Below are 23,119 nucleotides of genomic sequence, written 5' to 3'. Positions count from 1 at the left end.
CCGTTCTGCAAAATGCGCAAGGCACATAACCGGTATCTGTGTTTTGCGGACAACAAAGCAACAACGGAAGTGTGCATGAGCCCTTACTGAAATCTCTGGTGCTGGGTATGAGAGGCTATTTTCTAAGCATGGACAGCAAGGAGATAACAAGAGCTGAATGCAATACACTTCCTGGGAGATGCAGGTCTTGATGGTCACGTGTGATGAGCTGCTAACCACGCACAGAAAGCGAAGAGACAAGTCCTCCAGATATTGTGAGTAAAAAAAAGCTGAAAATCTGCATTGATATAACTAAAATAATGGTGTGCCTTACTCCACACATTTTTGTTAATTCATGGGATAAACCTTTTGAAGCAACAATCCCACAAAATTATCCAAAACAGTGACCCCTTTAATCCTCACTAATATGATGTTTGACTCTTTCCTTTCCTGGGGTCACTGCCGATTGCCGGTCTTTACTTACAGGGCTGCAGGGCTGACATCACGTCACCAACACATGACTGCTGCAGCCAAACACAGGTTTGAACAGTGTACCTTTGAGGCTAATGATTGGTTGCAGCGGTCATGTTTTCGACATGATGTCATCGCTGCAGTCTAGTAAACAAAGACAACTCCTTTAAAAGGCGACCTGTCATCAAGATTTAGGAGCAACTCAGCAAAAGTCAGAAAAATACATTTCATTGCCATATTCTAATGCGTGCCACGTGTCACGGGGGAGGAGTTACCTCCAGCAGCCCACGGCGCATATGCAGTGAAGTGCACTGGCCTCGGCCTCATCTGTGCCAGGTGCCAGTGCAGTACCCAATTTGTGGATTTCAATCACGGACTAGCCCAGGGCTGGCCAACCTGCGGCTCTTCAGCTGCTGTAAAACTACAACTCCCACCATGCGCTGCTGTAGGCCGATAGCTGTAGGCAGACTAGGCATGCTAGGAGTTGTAGTTTTGCAACAGCTGGAGAGCCGCAGGTTAGCCATACCTGGACTACAAAGAGATTCTCCTCCCCTATGACTCCTGACATGAATTAGAATACAACATTTTAGATTTTTTTTATTTTTTTTTTGCAACACAATTCTGTCTTTCTTTCTGTTTTTCGTTTGTCAATTTGGACCAAACTCCCCAGAGGTCATGCACCAAATTTCTCTATACTTGGAATAGGGGTGCTGTATGCTTTTTATTTTTTATTTTTAGCATGAGAATAGAGCAATCTCTTCTTTTTCTGACTTATGCCAAATCACCCGGAATGTAAAAGGACTCTTCTCTTCTGTACCAGACGTCATCTATAAAATGACGACTACTAGGATAAGAAAATGAATAAACCAGAGCATAAATCATCTGTTTTGTAAAATATAATTTAATAAAATTAAAAACTCTTCCATGGGTGTTCCCTAGTCCATGAAATCATCAATGTCCCACCTCCAGGCCTACTCTGTGATACAATCTCTGCAGTCACATTGCCTTGTGCTCATTAGTTCAGCCTCTCACGTGGAAGCCTCGTTCTCTCTAAAAACGACAGGAGACAGTAAACAAAACGGGGACGAAAAGGAAAACAAAAAAATCAAGCGTTAATAACAGTATTCTGCCCTGCGGATATTGCTGAATGCTACAGCCCATTCTGCATGATGGATGTCATCACCTGACATCTTATTGCAATGAAGCTGTTGTCCGGGTTGTTATTTGGAGACTCGTTGGCACCCGCCGAGAGCGATTCTGTCGCGGTCACTCACCGCGTGTTGGCGTCGGTACCGTCTCTTCAGGAGTTCATAGAAAAACTTGCATAATATAAGCAGAAAAGGTCCCAACGTGTTGCTTTTCAGGATATGCATGCGACGAGTTGAGCTCATTTGCAGTCAGACTGCGCCATTACCTGACAATGTTATGCAGATGCAGCAGAGCTAAAGTTTGTCAGTGCACATTGTGAAAACTCTCCGAGCTGAAATAGTTTTGCCTGCAATGAACAAACTCAGCCCTGCTACATCTGGACATGATGGCTACAGCAGTGCAATATATGAACTCAAGAATTGTTTTTTGAGGACCTTTGTCCTCAAAGGTCCTCAAATAACAATTCTTGAGTTCATATATTGCACTGCTGTAGCCATCATGTACAGGGATTTCATTTGTTCAAGGCCTCCTGCGCATGACCGCAAGATATGGATGCGGTCCATGTGCATCGTGCACTTTTCCAGTTGTAAAAAAATGCTTATTCTTGTCTGCAAAATGGACAAGAATGGGACATGTTGTATGATATGCGGCACAGCTGCATGGGTGCCGACGGCACACAGGATTATACTGATGTGCAGTCTGCATTTTTTGCGGCCCCATACAAATGAATGGGTTCGCATTTGATCCCAAAAATTGTGGATTGGATGCAGACCGAAAATACAGGTGTGTGCATGAGGCCTTACAAGTGAGGGTTCATTCACACGACCGTACGTATTCTGTGGTCCGCAAAACACTGATCCACAAAAAATACGGGTGACGTCCATGTGACATCTGTGTTGCTTCAGTTTTTTTGCGGATCCATTGCAACAATGACTATCTTTGTCCCAAAACGGACAAGGATAGGACATGCTCTATTTTTTTTTTGCAGGGCTACGGAATGGACATACGGATGCGGACAGCACACAGTGGGCAGTCCGCATTTTTTGCAGACCCATTGAATTGAATGGGTCTGCATCCGATCCGACAAAAAAAGCCGATCGGAGGCGGACCAAAAATACGATTGTGTGAATTGACTCTAAAAGTGGACTAACTACAGATCCCAGAAAAATGAAAAAAAAAACTAAAAACTTGGGGTCTCAGATTGAGAATGGCCAGAACCTATTACATAGAGATGATGTCATTTCTCATGGAGGGAAACCTTTGGAATTTTCCACGTGGAAAAACATGCACCGCCAGAAGTTAGCATGCTTCTTATTCTGGCGGATAGAGTGAGGTCACTCCTCATGTGGATCTGTGGCACTTTAAACTGCATATCTATGGCGGAAATCCAAGTGTCAGCCTCGGATCTTGTAGCAAAATACAAATAGGATTTGCAATATCTAAAGAGAATTTAAAATAAATAGAACATTCTGAACAGAACTGATACATTGTGTCATGTCTACTGCAGGTCCTAAGGAGGCGGAGCATGACATAAGGATTTAAAGAGCACCGTAGAGAAAATTCCTTTGTCATGCTCCACCCCCTCAGGCCCTGTACTAAGTTTCTTTAAAGGGGTTGGCCACTTTCTGGCTACTGTTGACCAATGTGTTTGTGAGATGGTTATATGCCTCTTACTAATACAGTCTTTGTTGAAATTCTGCTCCATTTTCTATATTTAATAAGGTATGCCTCTTTCTTTGCCAAGTCTTTTGTGCTGTCTATACAGAGGTTTCGTCCAAAAGATGGCCACTGATGGAAAGTCATGTGACCGGGCAAATCACCTCCATGTGATGTCTCCTCCATTCAAGCATACTGCACCTGCACTAAACGCCCAACAGATCAAGTACAGATGGCAGGTGTGGTGTATCTGAATACAGGAGCCATCACAAGGAGGTGATTTGCTTGGTCACATGACCCTCCATCAGCGGCCATTTTATGGACACGACCTCTGTATGGATAGCACAAAAGACTTGGCAAACACAAGGGGCATACCTAATGAAATATAGAAAATGGTGCAGAATTTTAACCAGGACTATATTAGTAAGTGTCATATAATCATCTTACAGACACATTGGTCAACAGTAACCAGAAAGTGGTCACCCCCTTTAAGTAGTTATGGATATTATATGTCATACTGTATTTTCGTTCCAATTAATCTACTACAATTTTCAGTTTGTGGTCACTTTTATACTGATACTGTGCTCCCTGATAATATACAATAGACTTAGAAATTACATTACTGAGCCTATGTGCTTAAATTGAAAGGGGCTATCCAAGTTCCAATTTTTATAATTTTTTTTTTTTTTTTGGGGGGGGGGGGGGGGGGAACTGCAGGAAGGCAGTTAAAATAATAATAATAAAAACCACTTAACCCCTTAGGGACTTACGCCCTGTTTCCCGAGTCCTTAAAGAGGACCTTTCACCGATTATGACAATGTGAACTAACTATACAGACATGTGGAGCGGCGCCCGGGGATCTCACTGCACTTACTATTATCCCTGGGCGTCGCTCCGTTCTCCTGCTATGTCCTCCGGTATCTCCGTTCACTAAGTTATGGTAGGCGGAGTCTGCCCTTGTTCTGCTGTAGCGCTGGCCAATCGCATTGCAGAGCTTACAGCCTGGTAGAAAATAACCTCCCAGGCTGTGAGCTCTGCGCTGTGATTGGCCAGCGCTACAGCAGAACAAGGGCAGACTCCGCCTACCATAACTTAGTGACTGAAATCTCCGCCTACTATAACTTACTGAGCGAAGATACCGGAGGGCATAACGGGAGAACGGAGCGGCGCCCGGGGATAATAGTAAGTGCAGTGAGATCCCCGGGCGCCGCTCTCCATGTCTGTATACTTAGTTCACATTGTCATAATCGGTGAAAGGCCCTCTTTAAGGTGAAATAGGGCTGAGTCCTTAAGGGGTTAAACTTACCTTCCGGAGCAGCCTCTGATAAAGTGCCACCGCTCTGTCCTGTATGCTGAAATGAAGAAGAGGACGGAGTGGCAGTGCTGAGTTGGAGGGGATTCTAGAAGGTGAGTATAAGTGTTTTACTTATTATTGTAACTGCCTCCCTGCAGTTTGCCACCCAAAAATTTGGAACTCGGACTACCCCTTTAACATGTTAACGACTTTAACAACTTTTCAGAACATTAAAAATAATTTCATTGTTTTATTATTATTGGTCAAGAGTCAGACCTTTTAGTCCAAGGCTGCCCCTTAAATTGCACCACTATACTTTCCAGTATAAAATAGAAAAAAAAACCGGTAAGAATGCCAGCTCAGCGCATTGAAGTGGATCCATCATAACCCAAACTTAATGTAGATGGCCATTTTGGGGGCCAAACTTTGAGGCATCAGGGCATAAAGATACTCGTTCAACCTAAACAAAAATGGCCATCTCCACTGGGGTTGGTCATGGATCTCATCTGAAAGACCAGTGAACATACGTGTATGATTTTTATAGAAACCCTCTTAGTTAAAATGTTCAAGGGGTTTACATAATGGGTGAAGTCACCTTTAAAAGTGGGGGCATCTTAATCCTTCACTCGCCCCCTTATTTGTAGTTAAAAAAGACAATGTGAGATTTGGGCCAGTTTCCCCTCTCTTTCCTAAAACTGTGGAGAAGAGGGGCAACCAAAGGTTCACACCCATGAGCAACCAAAGGTTCAGACCCATGAGTAACCAAAGGTTCACGCCCATGATAATCCAAAGGTACACGCCAATGAGGAAGGCGCAAAGAGCCAATGTAAGTTAGGATCTCCTTTTCTTTGTCTGCCTCTATGACATGTATTATGTCGACTCTAACTAGGTCATGGCATTGATAAAAACACCATGATTCTTCACCAAGGCTAAGTTCAACAACTATTTTAGCAATATAAAAAAAGTAAAAATGAAACCTAAAAAATTTTGTTTCCAGGTTTTTAACATTCCACTAATGACTTATGTGACCTTAAAGTTTCAAACATCTTCCATCCTTTCCTGACAAGTGCATTGAGGCACCATTTGCGTGCCTCCTTTAAGCAAAATGGATTTGCCGATAAAATACATTCCTCAGGCCTAAATTAAAAAAATAAGCTATGGAGGTTGTGTGTCTATATGCATTATAAGGCACTGATCGAAAGTTTCTTAGGTTAAAGGCTGTACAGTATCTCGTTTAACGACTTCTCCAGTTACAAAAACATAGTCCGCGGACCGTCTCTTCCACTTGCCAGTCACATCCCAATTTGTAGGTTTTTGTTTTCTTGCCAAATTATTATGATTATATTATATAACATTGCATGTATTTATGGCACGTTAGAAAAGAAAATGAAAACAGTCTGGGCACCAAAAGGCATCAGACGTTGTGGAATTTAAGTTTTTTTGAACTACATATTGGATAGTTGTAACAGTACTGATTTGGTGGTCTTTGTATGTCATTTTCCGAGCTCATGCAGGCTTTAAAAATGCTGGTAGTCTTAATTATGGCAAATGTAGTATTTAGGCGATAGTGAAGTCGGTAGGTGGAGCTACTTAAAGTTTTCGATGATGGCGATCTCTTCAGAAGCACAGTGCGGAGTCAAGCCATTCAGATACATGCTGTCGCTCTTTGTCATAATGGACAGCACCTCTTTCTCGCTGGACAGGTGGTTGACGGATAAGGTTCTCTTGCAAGGAGTCATTTCCTGACTTGGACTCATACCAAGCTCTGCGGATAGCTTTCGTTTTATAGAGGTAGCCCGTTGGAACTTGTCATAGATCTCCACACTTAGTCGTCTCCGGGTCTCTTTGAACTCTGCGGTGACGTTTGCTGTCCACTCAGCAGCATGCGCCCTGAACTCGCCAACCTGCAGAGAGATAAAAATGGTGGTAAGTGTAAGAGTTTTTGGTTCATTAAATACACTGTTAGGTATTTTGAGTTTAGGGCCTCCATATTTTCCTCTGGAGGATGCGGAACAAGCTTAGATTAAAGGGGTTTTCCAGCAGGAAAACAAATTGGTGGCAGTAGAGTTAGAGGGGTTAAAAAAATCAAATAACCAATACCTCACCAATTCTCTACCATATAGGGGACAATTTGCTCTTAAAGGTACAGTTAGAAAAAAAAATACTCAGAAAATTTTTAAATAAGCATTACTCACCTCTCCAGGTCCCCGCTTCCCTCTACTTTCTGGTCCCATCTCGACATACAGGAAATGCCTGCTCAGCCAATCATTCTCACAGCTGTGACCTGCCTCAGCCACTGATTGGCTGGGTGGTTATTTCCTGTGTGTCAAGAGCCAGGAACCAGGCAGTGTTGGAGCAGGATGAAATCGGTGAAGTATTGGTTCTTTTATTTGGTTCTTTTATTTTTTAACCTCTGAGCCACCTGTAACCAATTTTTCTCACTGGAATACCCCTTCAACTTATAGTTAGGGGACTAATCTAACAAAATGCTATTGTCTGTAGATAGAGATAACCCCTTTTTAAAAAGAAGCCACCGCGGCATTCTGCTGATCTTCAGGTGTCTGACTCCTCTGACCACCAGTTGATATCATTAGATGAAAGCCAAATTAATGGAAGTCTAGATGTTGCATCAGCTCCACCAGACAGGAAAACCTTTGCATAGGTGTTATCATGCTGACACAACCCCTATAACAAGGGTGTGAACTTTCCAATGTGTAAGTGCCATTGTTTTCTCATGTTAGGAGTACACTGAACACATAAAATGTACAAGACATACATAAGTAAATCTCCCCTGTGTGTCCCAGTAGATAAGCCATGACCCACCGCCCTGTATCTGGCTATAAGAAAACTGGCTGCAGCAGGAGCCTCCACCACTACACTGTAGTAGAAAAAGAAAATTGTCAAGCACTGCTTTCTTATTAAATCACATACCCTCAGTCCACCACCGGATGAAAAAGGAACAGACCAAGTTGTTATTGCTAGAGGAAATGTAAATGAATAGCAGAGTATGTAATGCATGGGCACATCAGGTCCACTACAATGGCAGGCAGTCTTACAAAGGAGGTCTGGCACATGGAGGAAGGGGGTCCCAAGGTGTGGAACCTCTGTTCTCTGCTGGATTTCTACAGGACAGCTTCATGACCATGGATATATGTTACTGCATATGCTATTAAAGGGGTTCTCATATCTGCCTATAGTACCCCAAACACTACATATTTTCTCCCATATACCAGCACTTTCCTTCCCCTGTTCTTGGCATCACTGCATCCTGGCAGGATGTTTACATGCAGAAACTACCTGTTTTGTAACCAATCCCAGCATAATTTCCTCTGTAATGTTTCTCAGGGCTTGCTCTGCATAACTAATATGAAGGGGACAGTGCAGGGGACATTACCCGAGAAACATTACAGAGGAAAACTTATTTGAACTGCTTAGCAAACCCAGTAGGAAGCTGAGAAAAACAGGAAGTTCTGCATGTAAACATCCTGCCAGAATGCAGTGATGCTGAGAACAGGAGAAGGAAAGAACTGACATGAAAAACAGGTGTGTGTGTGTGGCAAAAATATGCAATGTTTGGGGTACTCTGGGCAGATTTCATTATGATACTGGGGAACCATTTAAAAGCAAATTTCCTCATATATGACCAACTTTAGATGTTTCATAGAGTGTAGAGCAGCTATCAGTTTTGAGTTAGCTAGAATAGCTAGCTTAAGGATCTCCACGTTTTTTGGTTGTGACATGGAGTAACATGTCCTGAATGTCTTCTACATGACCTTCTATAACCAAATGCATTTTAATATTCCTGGAAAGGCAGCACAGAGCAGTTCCAAGCAAAATGTATTCAAATCATGTTTTTTGTACTGCGTTCCATGCTAGATCTTCCAGTTAAGTCATGATAAGAGAGGTCAGAGCGAGGAGTTTGAGTCATAAGCTCAGATCTACTCAATAATTAGTATTTTTGAACATCTGTATCCAGGAATACATTAAATCAAGCCTTATTCAGATTATCTCCGTCCTTTCTAACCACTTGCTTTGCTTCATAATTATGGGAGCACTTTGTATTTTGACTGATCAAGTGAATTTCAGTTGCATTAAGGAAAATTGGATTTAATTTGTTCTGCGTGCACAGCGGTAAACAGGCTGATCTATAGTCCGCGGAACATAAAGATAAATGGCTGCAGAATTAGATCTTATTTCTTTTCCATTAATATAAACTATATCTCTTGCAATCGTGATATAAAATATATTCTTCCTACTTTGATGCAGTGTTAAAATGACATTTTCTTTTTCAGCTTTTTTTTTTTTCTTGTGAAAATGCCATCAAGGCTTGGAAAAAAATGAAAAAATCCAGCAGATTGTGTGACCTTTGTACAGAATGCAGAAGGAAATATAGCTGTAAGGGATCATGCACACAGCAACGTATACACCCTGCATGGCAGCACATGGGGACCCTATAAGGTGCAATGTCATATGAACTTCGGAAGAAAAAAAATTCTCCATAATCAGTGGTCGCAAACACAAAATGTTACATGGCTGTGTGCATGACACCCAAGACAAGATGCATCTGATTATAGGAAGCATGCCATGGGGAAGCAGATGGCACCCTGTGTCATACACAGTGAATACGCTGATGATCTGTGACTTCAATTATGGTGGCTAGCCTGCTTACTTAGCCCCTCCAAGGGTGACAGAACACTATACCGCATGAACGTTACATCACAAGGCCACATCTTAATCCCTAAACATTCAATAATACATCCATATTTTTTTCTTTTTGGACCAAGAGATCAAAATATACATCTAAAGGTCCTGTGATAGGTCTGAAACTTTGCTGAGACATGGGTGAATAAACTTTTTGTACTTTTATTCAAGCCAATGGAGGGCTCCAGTTGTCCTTGGATATTGCATTGCCCAGATAGCACTTTCCAATGCCCAGATAAACAGTGCTAAATATTGCCAAGAAAATACCACCTTATGAGTGCCATCTAGTGACTCTTGAAAGGCATACGCTACCAACTAGTGTAATACAGTGGCCAATCGTATGCCAGTGCTGTAAAATATGATGGTTTCTATGTAAAGTAAAGGTACCCTAAAGATGTGTCCTAGGTAATTCCAAGAAGAAGCCACCAGAGAAAGCCAGACCATTCTTCAACCAGGTAGCATGGCAGAGGTAGGAGGTATATACTATTACCTTACTGGACTCCCCCTGCATTACTGATAACACCGCATTATTGCTTAATGAGTTCATGCCATTACTAATGTAAAAAGTAAAAATCAGACATTATATAGTACTATTTCTAACAAAACTAGAACCAGTCCTGTACCTCACATGGGTCCAGCGTTGCTTCTATTAAACTGCTAGATTTATTTCAAGCTGGCAGCTCAGGGGATGTGTCTTTCCAGGTGAGTCTTCTTTCTGGTGCAGTTCTCTCCCTATCTCAGCTCCACGGGTGTGTCCCTTCTGCTGCAGCTCTCTCCCTGTCACTACTCAGGGTGTGTGTCCTTTCTGCTGCAGCTCTCTCCCTGTCACTACTCAGGGCGTGTGTCCTTTCTGCTGCAGCTCTCTCCCTATCAGAGCCCGGCGGATGTGTCCTTTCTGCTATTGAATTGCTATATTTATTTCAAGCTGGCAGCCCAGGGGACGTGTCTTTCCAGGGGAGTCTTCATTCTGGTGCAGCTCTCTCCCTATCACTGCTCAGGGGGAATGTATTTTCTGCTGCAGCTCTCTCCCTATCACAGCTTAGGGTGTTTGTCCTTTCTGCTGCAGCTCTCTCCCTGTAGCTTTCACAGCTCGGCGGGTGTGCCCTTTCTGCTGTAACTATCTCCTTGTCACTGCTCAGGGGGCATGTACTTCTAGCTGCAGCCCTCTCCCTATGACAGCTTAGGATGTTTGTCCTTTCTGCTGCAGCTCTCTCCCTGTAGCTATCACAGTTTTAACATTAGATAGGGTTGGTGGCAGTTGAGGGATGGAACTGAGCATGTGCGACCATCTGTGCACATTACAATACAGATTAAACACCAGCGGGCTTATATTAAAGTAACATTTAATGGCGCAACCCCCTAAACCAGATGTGCCCAACCATTTTTCGTCTGAGGGCCGCTCTAGACTTGGTATAAATTTTGCGGGCCGGAACCAGGTAGCTTTGCCAGAAAGAAATGCAACCGCTGTGAGGGGGCACGTGTGAGCATTACTACTGTGAAGTAGCATCTCTTTGCTGCCTGTGCCGTTCTCAGCGCTCCCTGTGCTGATAAAGTCCGGTCACTGCGCGGGCCGCATGACACGGCTTCGCGGGCCGCATTTGGCCCGCGGGCCGTAGGTTGGGCATCACTGCCTTAAACTAAAGGCGGTAATATCCATGCCACTGCCATCTGCAGGGCTCCACAAGTGTAGTTCTAATGCGATGGCCCTTCAGGAACTTCAAGCACATTCAGTGTTGAATTTTAAATTACATAAAGTGGCTGCAGTGGTATTATATACGGTACTTATCAGACTGGGGGAGACATTTTTATTGTCAGCAATACGTATCATGCTCACAGTTAAGAAACAGCTTGCTTCATTAACAAGTATGTAATGTTCTCCCATATCCATTGTGTACAGTAAATTATTTCCTCGTGGGCTGTGAATCCACCTGCCACATGAAATATAAGATCCAGGGGAGATTAAGAAGCAGGAATAAAACAGCACGACAACATACAATATACAATGTCTATACTGTGCAGCCCAGATTAGCTTCTGTGTACGAGCACAAACCCTCCGTTCCATAAGGCTACATTCACACCACAGTGGAAAAAAACGGACACCCTACCTAGTTTTCATGGCCATCCTGCATCCATGTGTGCCTCCGTTTTCTGGCTGTTTGTCTCATTTTAATGGGCGTTTTGCATCTGTGCAAAATTGATTAATGTCTTATTTTTTTGAACATCCCAGCCCCTGCAGTGCTATCAGTATATATTATACACCCCCACAGTGCCCCCAGTATAAATAACAGCCACCATATTGCTTCAGTACCCATGATGTTCCTCCTAGTGGCCCCCTACAGTGTCCCCTGTATATAAAATGCCTCCCAATAGTGCCCTCCAGTATAACTTTTGCCCCCAGTAGTGGCAAAAGAGATAGACCCCCCCCCCCTTGAGGGTCTATCTCTTTGAGGTGAGACCCGCCCCTATTTGGCATTGGTGGCCATGTGTGAGGTGACCCACCCCTTTAAGCTGGCCATACACTTTAGATAGCTACTCCTCCTGACCAATGCATGCCCGAGTGTGTTCCCAATAATGCCAGCAGGGTTGGACTGGCCCATCAAGGTAGCAGGAGATCCTCTGGTGGGGCCAGGCTCTGATACCATAGTGGGCCCCAAGAAGGAAAAAAAAAACATTTGGAGCCAATTATTTGCCTCTAGGGTCTATAATTTCATTTATTAGACTTTCTTGATGATATGGGCATTGGACCCTGAGAGTAATTTCCACTGGTGGGCCCAAGGAACCCCAGTCCAACACTGACTGCCAGACACTTCGTATCTTCCTTGAGAACAAAAGGATGGAGCATGTTAAAATCCAGCTACCCGATCCTTCATTCTTCCTACGTCTGCCGTCAGGGCAGGGTTGGCACACCACTACATAGATTACATGGTTAGCTGGTCCCACAGATTTTAGAGCGCACAATGCCAGTGGGTAGAGAATGAATCTCCGAACAATGGCCGATGTGATTGTAAAATCTACGGTTACTATTTGTAAACATAAAGTAAGTAATATTGAATATAATGCAACAACGTATCATGTGCTATACGTAGCCGCCCTGGAATCAATGATAAATTACCGTTCACAGGCTAGAAACTGTGCCCGTCTTTAGTTACGTATTTCTAATAAGTTTTTACCGACGTCATTCACGATCTGGTGAAGGTAGAGCGCGCTGATGAATTCTGAATCTTCCTCTTCATTCATCTGTAGCTGTTATGTTTACAGAACCCAATGTTCTTGCCGTTGATGACAAGCGACATATTATTTTTGTTTTTGCATCCGAAAAATATAAATCAAATTACCCTTTAAACAAATACATTTAGGGCCCTTGCTAAGTAATGTACAAACGCCATGTGAAGGGGGGAGATGGGGATCGGGAAAAAAAAGGATGATTCTTTTATGAAGGAGTTTTATGGTTTTATTATAAGACTTGGCGGTATTGTGCCGTGTTCCAATGACTTCTCACTTCACCTCTCACTCACCTACAAACAGCTGGATCCACTTTGTGGTCGACTATATAAGTTTTTTTTACAATTTGTGACATGAATGGCCCCGTTCTGTCCTTGCATGCACCCATCTGCAGATATATCAGAGACGAGTCTGTTATTGGACGGGATTCATAGTGATGACAAGATCTGATTTCTCTACTTTTACACAGAACTGCTGGTAAATTTACTCCATTATCTTATAGGGGCCTATCATTTAATATGGAAAAATAACTAACTTTTCAACATATGATATTTGCACGTCAAAAATTTTGGTTTGATGGGGTGATGGGGTGGGGGGGTTGGGTCTACTGACTGCTAAAACAAAGAGAAGCACTAAGGCCCCTTTCACACGGGCGGGTGCAATGCGTGACGTGAACGTATAGCACCCGCACTGAATCCTGACCCATTCATTTCAATGGGGCTGTATACATGAGCGATGTTTTTTCACGCTTCACTCGGGTAAAAATCGAAGCATGTTCTATATTCAGCATTTTTCACGCAACGCAGGCCCCAAGCAAGTGTGGATGCAGTGCGATTTTCACGGATGGTTGCTAAGGAGATGATAATAAATAGGGATGAGGTCCATTCACTTTATTATTTTCCATTATAACATGGTTATAATGGAAAATAATAGCATTCTTTAATACAGAATGCATAGTAAAATGTCCCTTGAGGGATAAAAAAATAATAAAAAAGTTACTCACCTTATCCACTTGATCGCGCAGCCGTTATCGTCTTCTTTCTTCTTCTTGCAGGATCTGCAAAAGGATCTGTGCTGACGTCGTCGCGCTTACCACGTGGTATACTGTCTGGTAGTGTGCTTTTTAAAAGTTTTAAAAAAAAATGCTAGCTACTCTTTAAAGCAGGTTTCTTAAACTGGGCTGGATATATGGGCCACACGACGCGCGACGGGGAGATGCAGCGGCGTCCGTGAGGGGATCCAGAACAACACGGGTGTCGGGGAGTGGGGTAAGTTTTACCTATATGAGGGGCCCGGGCATTGGGGGGAGACATTACAGCGATTGGATAACCCCTTTAAAGGGAGTCTGACACCACAATTTGACATTATAGACCGCCTACATAGCGCTGTAGCATAACTATACACTGGATGACGCAAGGGGCTTACAGAGCGGGCCAAGCAACAGGCTGGGGAGGAGTTATGTTAGAAGAAGACAGAGCTGCCTGGGCACTTAGCGCCCGAACCCCGCCCCTGGGCACTTAGCGCCCGAACCCCGCCCCTGGGCACTTGCGAGATATTGAACTTCAGAACAAAGGTACCATTTGACTCATGTATAGTTATGCTACAGTGCTATGTAGGCGGTCTATAATGTCAAATTGTGTTGACAGATTCCCTTTAAGAATCCCATGTAAATAACATCACTCCTCTCCCTTCAACCCCACCAAAATACAGTCCCATGGAAATAACATCAATCCTCTCCCTTCAGCCCCAAGTAAATAACATCACTCCCTTTGCTTCTGACCCTCCAACATACAATCCCATGTAAATAACATCACGCCTTCCCTCCAGCTACTTTCAAAATAAGTCCCAAGCAAAAAAGAAATCATTGCTCCCATCCACACAACAATCTGTAAAAACACGGACAAGGCGGCAATCTAGGGGCCCGCCCATTAGACATTGAGATCCCACCTCTTCTGACATTGGGCCTACAAGGGGCAACTCTATTCTAGTCAGGACCATGGCTTATGCCTGTTCCAAGTTCTTGGACCACCCTCCCCACCAATGCAGTAAACGAAAATTGTGTGCAATGCGATGGTGAGTGCACTGGCGGTCCCTGAACTTGGAACAGGCACATACTACACGGAGGGACTATAGAAGATGCACGGCCGCGCAGAAGCAGAATAAAGTCTGCAGAGGGCAAATAGTGGACTCGCAGGCTGATGAGGGGCCACATGCAGCCAGCGGGCCGATTGTTTGAGACGCCTGCTTTAAGGCTCATGCACATATACAGTTGCAAAACGTATGTGAACCCTTTGGAATGATATGGATTTGTGCACAAATTGGTCATAAAATGTGATCTGATCTTCATCTAAGTCACAACAATAGACAATCACAGTCTGCTTAAACTAATAACACACAAATAATTAAATGTTACCATGTTTTTATTGAACACACCATGTAAACATTCACAGTGCAGGTGGAAAAAGTATGTGAACCCTTGGATTTAATAACTGGTTGAACCTCCTTTGGCAGCAATAACTTCAACCAAACGTTTCCTGTAGTTGCAGATCAGACTGCACAACAGTCAGGAGTAATTCTTGACCATTCCTCTTTATAGAACTGTTTCAGTTCAGCAATATTCTTGGGATGTCTGGTGTGAATCGCTTTCTTGAGGTCATGCCACAGCATCTCAGGCGGGTTGAGGTCAGGACTCTGACTGGGCCACTCCAGAAGGCGTATTTTCTTCTGTTTAAGCCATTCTGTTGTTGATTTACTTCTATGCTTTGGGTCGTTGTCCTGTTGCAACACCCATCTTCTGTTGAGCTTCAGCTGGTGGACAGATGGCCTTAAATTCTCCTTCAAAATGTCTTGATAAACTTGGGAATAAATTTTTCCTTCGAGGATAGCAATCCGTCCAGGCCCTGACTCAGCAAAGCAGCCCCAAACCATGATGCCCCCACCACTATACTTCACAGTTGGGATGAGGTTTTGATGTTGGCGTGCTGTGCCTCTTTTTCTCCACACATAGTGTTGTGTGTTTCTTCCAAACAACTCAACTTTGGTTTCATCTGTCCACAGAATATTTTGCCAGGTGCTCTTGTGCAAATTGTAAACGTGCAGCAATGTTTTTTTTGGACAGCAGTGGCTTCCTCTGTGGTGTCCTCCCATGAAATCCATTCTTGTTTAGTGTTTTACCTATCGTAGATTCGCTAACAGGGATGTTAGCATATGCCAGAGACTTTTGTAAGTCTTTAGCTGACACTCTAGGATTCTTCTTCACCTCATTGAGCAGTCTGCGCTGTGCTCTTGCAGTAATCTTTACAGGACGGCCACTCCTAGGGAGAGTAGCAGCAGTGCTGAACTTTCTCCATTTATAGACAATTTGTCTTACCTTGGACTGATGAACAGCAAGGCTTTTGGAGATACTTTTATAACCCTTTCCAGCTTTATGCAAGTCAACAATTCTTAATCGTAGGTCTTTTGAGAGCTCTTTTGTGCGAGGCATCATTCACATCAGGCAATGCTTCTTGTGAAAAGCAAACCCAGAACTGGTGTGTGTTTTTTATAGGGCAGGGCAGCTGTAACCAACACCTCCAATCTTATCTCATTGATTGGACTCCAGTTGGCTGACACCTCACTCCAATTAACTCTTGCAGATGTCATTAGTCTAGGAGTTCACATACTTTTCCCACCTGCACTGTGAATGTTTACATGGTGTGTTCAATAAAAACATGGTAACATTTAATTCTTTGTGTGTTATTAGTTTAAGCAGACTGTGATTGTCTATTGTTGTGACTTAGATGAAGATCAGATCACATTTTATGATTAATTTGTGCAGAAATCCATATCATGCCAAAGGGTTCACATACTTTTTCTTGCAACTGTATATATTTTGTGGTCTCCAAAACACGGATCTGCAAAAAAGCAATGTGTGACGTCCATGTTACATCTGTTTTTTTTTTTTGTGGATCCATTGTAACAATGCCTGTCCTTGTCCGAAAAACGGACAAGAATATGACATGTTCTATTTTTTTTTTTTGCAGGATGGACTTGCGGACATACGGATACGGAACGCACATAGAGTCATTTCCGTTTTTTGGGCGGCCCCATATGGATAAAAAATATGTTCGTATGGATGAGCTCTTAAAGGAACATTCTGGGCAAGACTGCTACAATGTTTTCCAATGTGTTGCAAAAAAAAGACACTAAAAAGAGAATTCCAGTGTCATACACCCTGCTATAGACACAACCCAATCAGTTACCAATTTGTCAGGTGGCGTGTCCCTTTAAAATTCTGTTCGCTGTAATATTTTAACAGGAGATGGTGTATGTCACATTTTAGTACAATATTGTACCTAATAGTTTCAAAAAAGATTTACAGCCATGAGAACAACAACCTGCAAAGGAAAGAGATGAATCCTTCTCAGTATGAATTACTATAAAAACAAATGTAGTCCTGTAATGAGCTGCTGCCACTTACAGAGCTTACAGAGCTATCCATGCCTCCGGGCAGCATTGACAGGCTTATTAACTGGACAAAGATTTTGTTTTAGGCTTAACACATTAATTGCTTGGACTCTCTTCTCACCTCATTAAGGGAAAAAAATCCTTCACACGCGCAGTAATAATCACAATGTGCACAGGTGCAAGAGGCTTGGAATGATCATTGCATGCAGTTCATCCAGCCTTGGTCAGATCTGGATTGCCTCAGCCCCTGTACTGTGTGTGTACATGAGGAATGTCACTTTATTTGGCTATTACATGACTTGTATTCTGCATTTTTACCAGTTTTCCCCTTTCGAGATTGCATTTTCAGCACTGTCAGTTTTCCCTGAGCTACTGCGTGGAGACTAGCTGCTGGGAAGTCTGCCATACACAGCAAAGAGAGAAGAAAATATTCTCGTCCATCTGTAGCATACCCTCAAAAGCAGTAGCAGTATAGAAGACATCATACAGCAGTACTTAGCAGTGTAGGTGTGGATACAGCACTAGGGTGAGATAAAAGGCTTGCTAGATACTGCATCAGCAGTATATCTATGCCTTTGTCTCCCTCCAGCAGCTCTCTCCTCTTCCCCCTCCCCTCTCCATAACCAGCAGCAGTATGTCTGTGCCTTTGTCTCCCTCCAGCAGCTCTCTCCTCCTCCCCCTCCCCTGTCCATAACCAGCAGCTGTACGTCTGTGCCTCTGTCTCCCTTCAGCTTCTCTCTCCTCCTCCCCCTTCCCTCTCTATAACCAGCAGCAGTATTGTAGTGTACGGGAACTGTAATACCCGTCACTACCAAAGTGTCACTTGGTGTGCTGTCGTCCCTCCTAATTATGGGGAAGTTGTTATATGTCAGTTTTATAGAATGTAATGTAATGTGTGTATTTCCCTGTTACTGAAACTTGCATGTACAGGCCTGCTAGGGGTGTCATTCCTACTTCTAGTCCATAGAGGGAGCTAGGGAGCCCTAGTTTATATAAGGCCCAGTCAGGGAAGTGCAAGGCAGACGGAGTCTAGTGTCTGTAAGCTACAGTTGGAGATTAGACAATTTCTGAGACAAGTCCAGGCCTGAAGCCTGCTGTCCAGGAGAAGATTCCCTCCTGAATTCCCATATGCAGAAACAGGAATATCTTAGATCAAGAGCCTGAGGAAGTGTTCAGAAGCTGAGAGAGACAGAGGCAAAGATCAGGAAAGCCAGAGGTACTCAGTAAGACAGAGGAGGTACTTATGAAAGCTATAGCCAAGGATATAAAGCCAGAAATAGGTTGATGGGCCTTGGTTAAGAATTGCTATATTCCAGGATCAGACAGAATTAGAGTGCAAGCTCCTGTGCTGCAAGTCCTGTGTTCAACACTCTGTAATTACCCTGCTATAACTGAATTGCCTGCATCGACCGAATTGCAAAATCGACTGTATGCTAAGGAACTGCATTTCCATTATTGTCTCTGCTTGGAAAAACTACTAAAGTTGGAGTTCTGTTTTAATCCTACGTTTCCTCAATTTATTCCTGCATCCGCAAACGGCGTGCCACCGTTTACTTGGCACTGGCGTCACGAACTATTTCTACCTATACCTGCCCTTGCAGAGAGTCAGCTGTACCAGGTTAGTGTATATTGCACTACATCACCCAGAAACACCTACTACACACAACTTGAGTACGCTGCAGTATGTCTGTGCCTCTGTCTCCCTCCAGCAGCTCTCTCCTCCTCCCCCTCCCCTCTCCATAACCAGCAGCAGTATGTCTGTGCCTCTGTCTCCCTCCAGCAACTCTCTCCTCCTCCCCCTCCCCTCTCCATAACCAGCAGCAGTATGTCTGTGCCTCTGTCTCCCTCCAGCAGCTCTCTTCTCCTCCCTCTCCCTTCTCCATATTGAGCAGCATGGATTCTGATCCCTCAATGAGCTGATAGTGTAACACCCCAGAGTGGTATTGCCACTTCTGCACCTTGCTACTGTCTTTATTGGTCTAACCTCATGTAATCTTATGCATTTATTCCAGGTTCTCCACAATGTGCATTTCTAATGTTATGTAACTGTTCATGTAATGTGCCTGGTTCACCAGCAGGTGGCAGCAAACATGGCATAGATGTATTTAGAATTGAACTTACCATTCCATTCTAACCCCCCTCTGTAGGGGAGTGGGCCAGCCCTACTTCCTGCAGGAGGGGTGGGGACCAGTTAGTTCCAGTCTAGTTTACCCCCAGCTGGGGGAAGGGTGTGTAGGAACACCTCTCTGCTGGACGTGCCCACGCCAGCCAGAGCACCCTAAGCTCTGCTGGCCACTGAGGCCAAAGCTTGAAGCCTCAGGAGCCAGGAGGAAAGTTCCCTGGCATAACCTAGAGTCAGACTACAAAGTGAAGTGCAGCATACAGAAGAAGCCGAGTTATACAGCCAGCCTGTCAGTACAGCAGAGTCAGAGAGAAACAGATATAGCAGAGTGGAGTTTGCCTGCCAGTTTCATGCTAAAGCCTGCTGGAACCAAGACAAATTTAAACAGTTTTGGAGAAACGTTTATTCAAGTAAAGCTGCCATTGAACTTCATCTCAAGGTCTGGACTCCAGTTATTCCTTTATCCCTCAATTATTACCCCTATTTATTGCTTTGGAGCCAAAGCCTGGTGTCCAGCCGTATCCATGTAGGAGCACCGTGACACACATTTTAGGCCGCTCTATAACACTCGGCATTCCTACACCTGGGTCGCGTTATAGAGGGCCCTAGGGGGAGGCGCCAGTTGCAATAGTCTGTCTCCCTTCTCAAGACAGATTTAGGCCTCATGCACAGGACCGTTGTTCTGGTCCGCATCCGAGCCGCAGTTTTTGCGGCTCGGATGCGGACCCATTCACTTCAATGGGGCCTCAAAAGATGCGGACAGCACTCCGTGTGCTGTCCGCATCCGTTGCTCCGTTCTGTAGCCCCGCAAAAAAAATATAACATGTCCTATTCTTGTCCGACAAGAATAGGCATTTCTACAATGGGCCGCCCCTTCTGTTCCACAAATTGCGGAAGGCACACGGACGGCTTCCGTGTTTTGCGGATCCGCAATTTGCAGACCACAAAAAAAACGGAACGGTCGTGTGCATGAGGCCTTAAGCTGTGAATTGAAGTTGATTGACAATTGCAGGAGGCAAGAGGAGGAGAAAAAAGAGCTGATACAGTAAGTGGAAAAAAGAGATATTTTCGCTAATAACATTTAGTTTCTTGTACTATTGATTTATGCAAAGTTTGTTGAGTACAGTGCAAATCATCCTACGATTGTGTACACAGCTTTTATAGAGACCTATAGATAGATAGATGGAAAGATAGATATGGATTTTCAAGCTTTAAAATGGTCCCAGTAAGGCCTCATGCACACGACCGTATGTGTTTTGTGGTCTGCAAAAAAAAAAAAACGGATGACGTCCGTATGGAATCCTTTTTTTTGCGGATTTGTTATTTTTGCTGATCCATTGTAATAATGCCTATCCTTGTCCGCAAACTAGAAAAAAATAGGACATGCACTATTTTTTTTGCGGGGCTACGGAACGGACATACTGATGCGGACAGCACATGGTGTGCTGTCCACATTTTTTGCGGACCCATTGAAATGAATAGGTCCGCATCCTATCCGCAAAAAAAACGGAACGGAGAAGGAAACAAAATACGGTCGTGTGCATGAGGCCTAAGCAGGCTGAAACATCACGCTGGGTGAATAAACTTCACTTTTGATTCCATTCTGTGCTGCTATGACTTTGTATGGAGGATAGATAGATAGATAGATAGATAGATAGATAGATAGATAGATAGATAGATAGATAGATAGATAGATAGATAGATAGATAGATAGTGTGGGGATCCGCTCTGGTAGGCAGTGGTAGCGAGTGCAGTATAGAGGCATCACAGACCGGTCTTGGTGTAAAACACAATGCTTTGTTTATTCACACGGTGCATATTTGTGAAAGACGGTGCAGTTCACAGGGAGGGTGGTCACACACAGCAAAATAATAGTTCAAACACAGCAAGTCCTTGCTGCAGGCTGCTTGAGGCCTGTTTCAGTCACATAAAGCAAAGTCTATTTAAAGCCAGGAGTAATGTCACCTTTTCTCCTTGGGGAAGTAAGTCCATGGGTCCGGCTCCTAGCCACAGGACATGGATCCCTCCTGGATTCAGCTGCGGGTCCCTGCACACTCCTTTACAGGCCTCAGCACGCAGCCCAGCTCACCTCCACTCCTCACTCTCACAGCCAGAGAACACAGAAGCTCCACACTGTGCACCACACCCTTGTTGCTGGTCAGGTTTTAACCCTTCCCTGCAAAACCTGGCCTGGACCGTGGGGAGACAGGCACCCGCCCGCATATCTGCCTGCTCCCAATAAGAGCCGGCCCGGATCCGTTGTTAACAGCGTAACCGCTGCAAAATGCACTTTTCCGGCTCTTACTCCAGCGGGGCCAGGACCCCCGCTGGCACGTACCTCCCGTTTACCACCACCCCAGGTACTCTCCTACATATCCCCCCCCTTTGTTCAACCCTGAAGGGTTGCACACCCTGTTCAATCCTGAGCAGTTGGACACACGTACAACAGTGTACCCGGGACAGGGCATCGGCATTCCCCTGTAAGCGGCCTGCCCTGTGTTCGACACTGAACTTAAAATTCTGGAGGGATAAGAACCACCTGGTGACCCGGGCACTCCCCTCCTTGGCCCGGCTCATCCACTGAAGAGGGGAATGGTCGGTCACCAGACGGAACCTTCTCCCTAACAGATAGTACCTAAGGGACTCGAGGGCCCACTTAATGGCCAGGCATTCTCTCTCTATCACTCTGTACCTGGTTTCCGCTGGGGTGAGTTTGCGACTCAGGAAGACAACAGGGTGTTCCTCCCCACAGATTTCCTGAGAGAGTACTGCCCCTAGGCCCACTCCAGAGGCGTCCGTCTGAACGACAAATTCCCGTGTGAAGTTTGGTGTCACCAAAACCGGGGACCCACACAGAGCCGACTTCAAACGGGAGAACGCCTCTTCCGCCTGCTCATCCCAGCGGACCATCACAGTCTTCCTCCCCTTTAAAAGTCTTGTCAATGGGGCCGCTACTGTGGCAAAGTTGGGGATAAAGCGCCTGTAATATCCTATCATCCCTAGGAACGAACGTACTTGCTTGGTGGTAAGAGGTCTGGGCCAGCTCTTGATCGCCTCAACCTTGTCTACCTGGGGTTTGACAACTCCCTGCCCAATCACGTATCCCAGGTACTGGACCTCCTCGAACCCGATCGAACATTTTTTTGGGTTGGCCGTCAGTCCGGCTTTTCTAAGTGAATCGACTACGGCCTGTACCTTGGGCAGGTGACTCTCCCAGTCCTGGCTAAACACGATGATGTCGTCCAGATATGCCGAAGCATATGGACGATGGGGCCGTAGTATGACGTCCATCAATCGCTGGAAGGTGGCTGGAGCGCCATGCAGGCCAAAGGGCAAAACTTGGTACTGAAATAACCCCTCGGGGGTGACAAAGGCAGTCTTCTCCTTTGCCACCTCCGTGAGAGGCACCTGCCAATATCCTTTTGTGAGGTCGAGGACCGAGAAATAGAGAGCTTTCCCTAGCCGTTCTATGAGCTCGTCTACCCGGGGCATGGGGTAGGCATCGAATTTCGACACTTTGTTGAGCTTTCTAAAGTCATTGCAGAAGCGCAGAGTACCGTCAGGTTTTGGGATGAGGACTATGGGGCTGGCCCACTCGCTCCTTGACTCCTCAATCACCCCTAACCTCAACATCGACCTTACTTCTTCTGAAATGGCCTGTCGCCAGGCCTCTGGTACACGATACGGCTTTAACCGTACCCTGACGTGGGGCTCGGTGACGATGTCATGTCGGACTACCGAAGTTCGACCAGGAAGCTCAGAGAACACGTCCCTATTTCGACTCACCAACTCTTTGGCTTCCTGAGCTTGTTTGGTCGACAGACCACCCGCTATCTTTACCGTGGAGGTGCCCTCTGGGACCTCGGGTGGAGCTGGGATCTTCCCCGCAGACAAGACAGTGCTTGGGCCGTCCCCAATGAGACACTCCCTATCTCTCCACGATTTCAGCAAATTTACATGATATACCTGTTCTGGCTTCCGCCGGCCTGGCTGGGATATCTTGTAATTCACTGGCCCTACCTTCTCTTTCACCTCGTAGGGACCTTGCCACCGTGCCAAAAACTTACTGTCAATGGTGG

At 44.8% G+C, this 23,119-nt stretch overlaps 1 protein-coding gene across 1 annotated transcript in view; it reads right to left on the bottom strand.

Annotated features, from left to right (window-relative positions):
* Positions 1–4,567: 4,567 nt before the first annotated feature.
* Positions 4,568–23,119, bottom strand: part of KCNK2 (potassium two pore domain channel subfamily K member 2) — a 164,327-nt gene continuing 145,775 nt past the window's right edge. The window contains exon 7 of the mRNA XM_040427599.1: positions 4,568–6,453. Coding sequence (XP_040283533.1) covers positions 6,136–6,453 — 318 coding nt within the window. The 3' untranslated portion in view covers positions 4,568–6,135. The remainder of the gene's footprint in view (positions 6,454–23,119) is intronic.

This window comes from Bufo bufo, chromosome 4 (genome assembly GCF_905171765.1).
Source record: "Bufo bufo chromosome 4, aBufBuf1.1, whole genome shotgun sequence".
Taxonomy (NCBI): domain Eukaryota; kingdom Metazoa; phylum Chordata; class Amphibia; order Anura; family Bufonidae; genus Bufo; species Bufo bufo.
The sequence above is the reverse complement of the archived record's forward strand: the minus strand, read 5'-3'. Positions and strand labels throughout refer to the sequence as shown.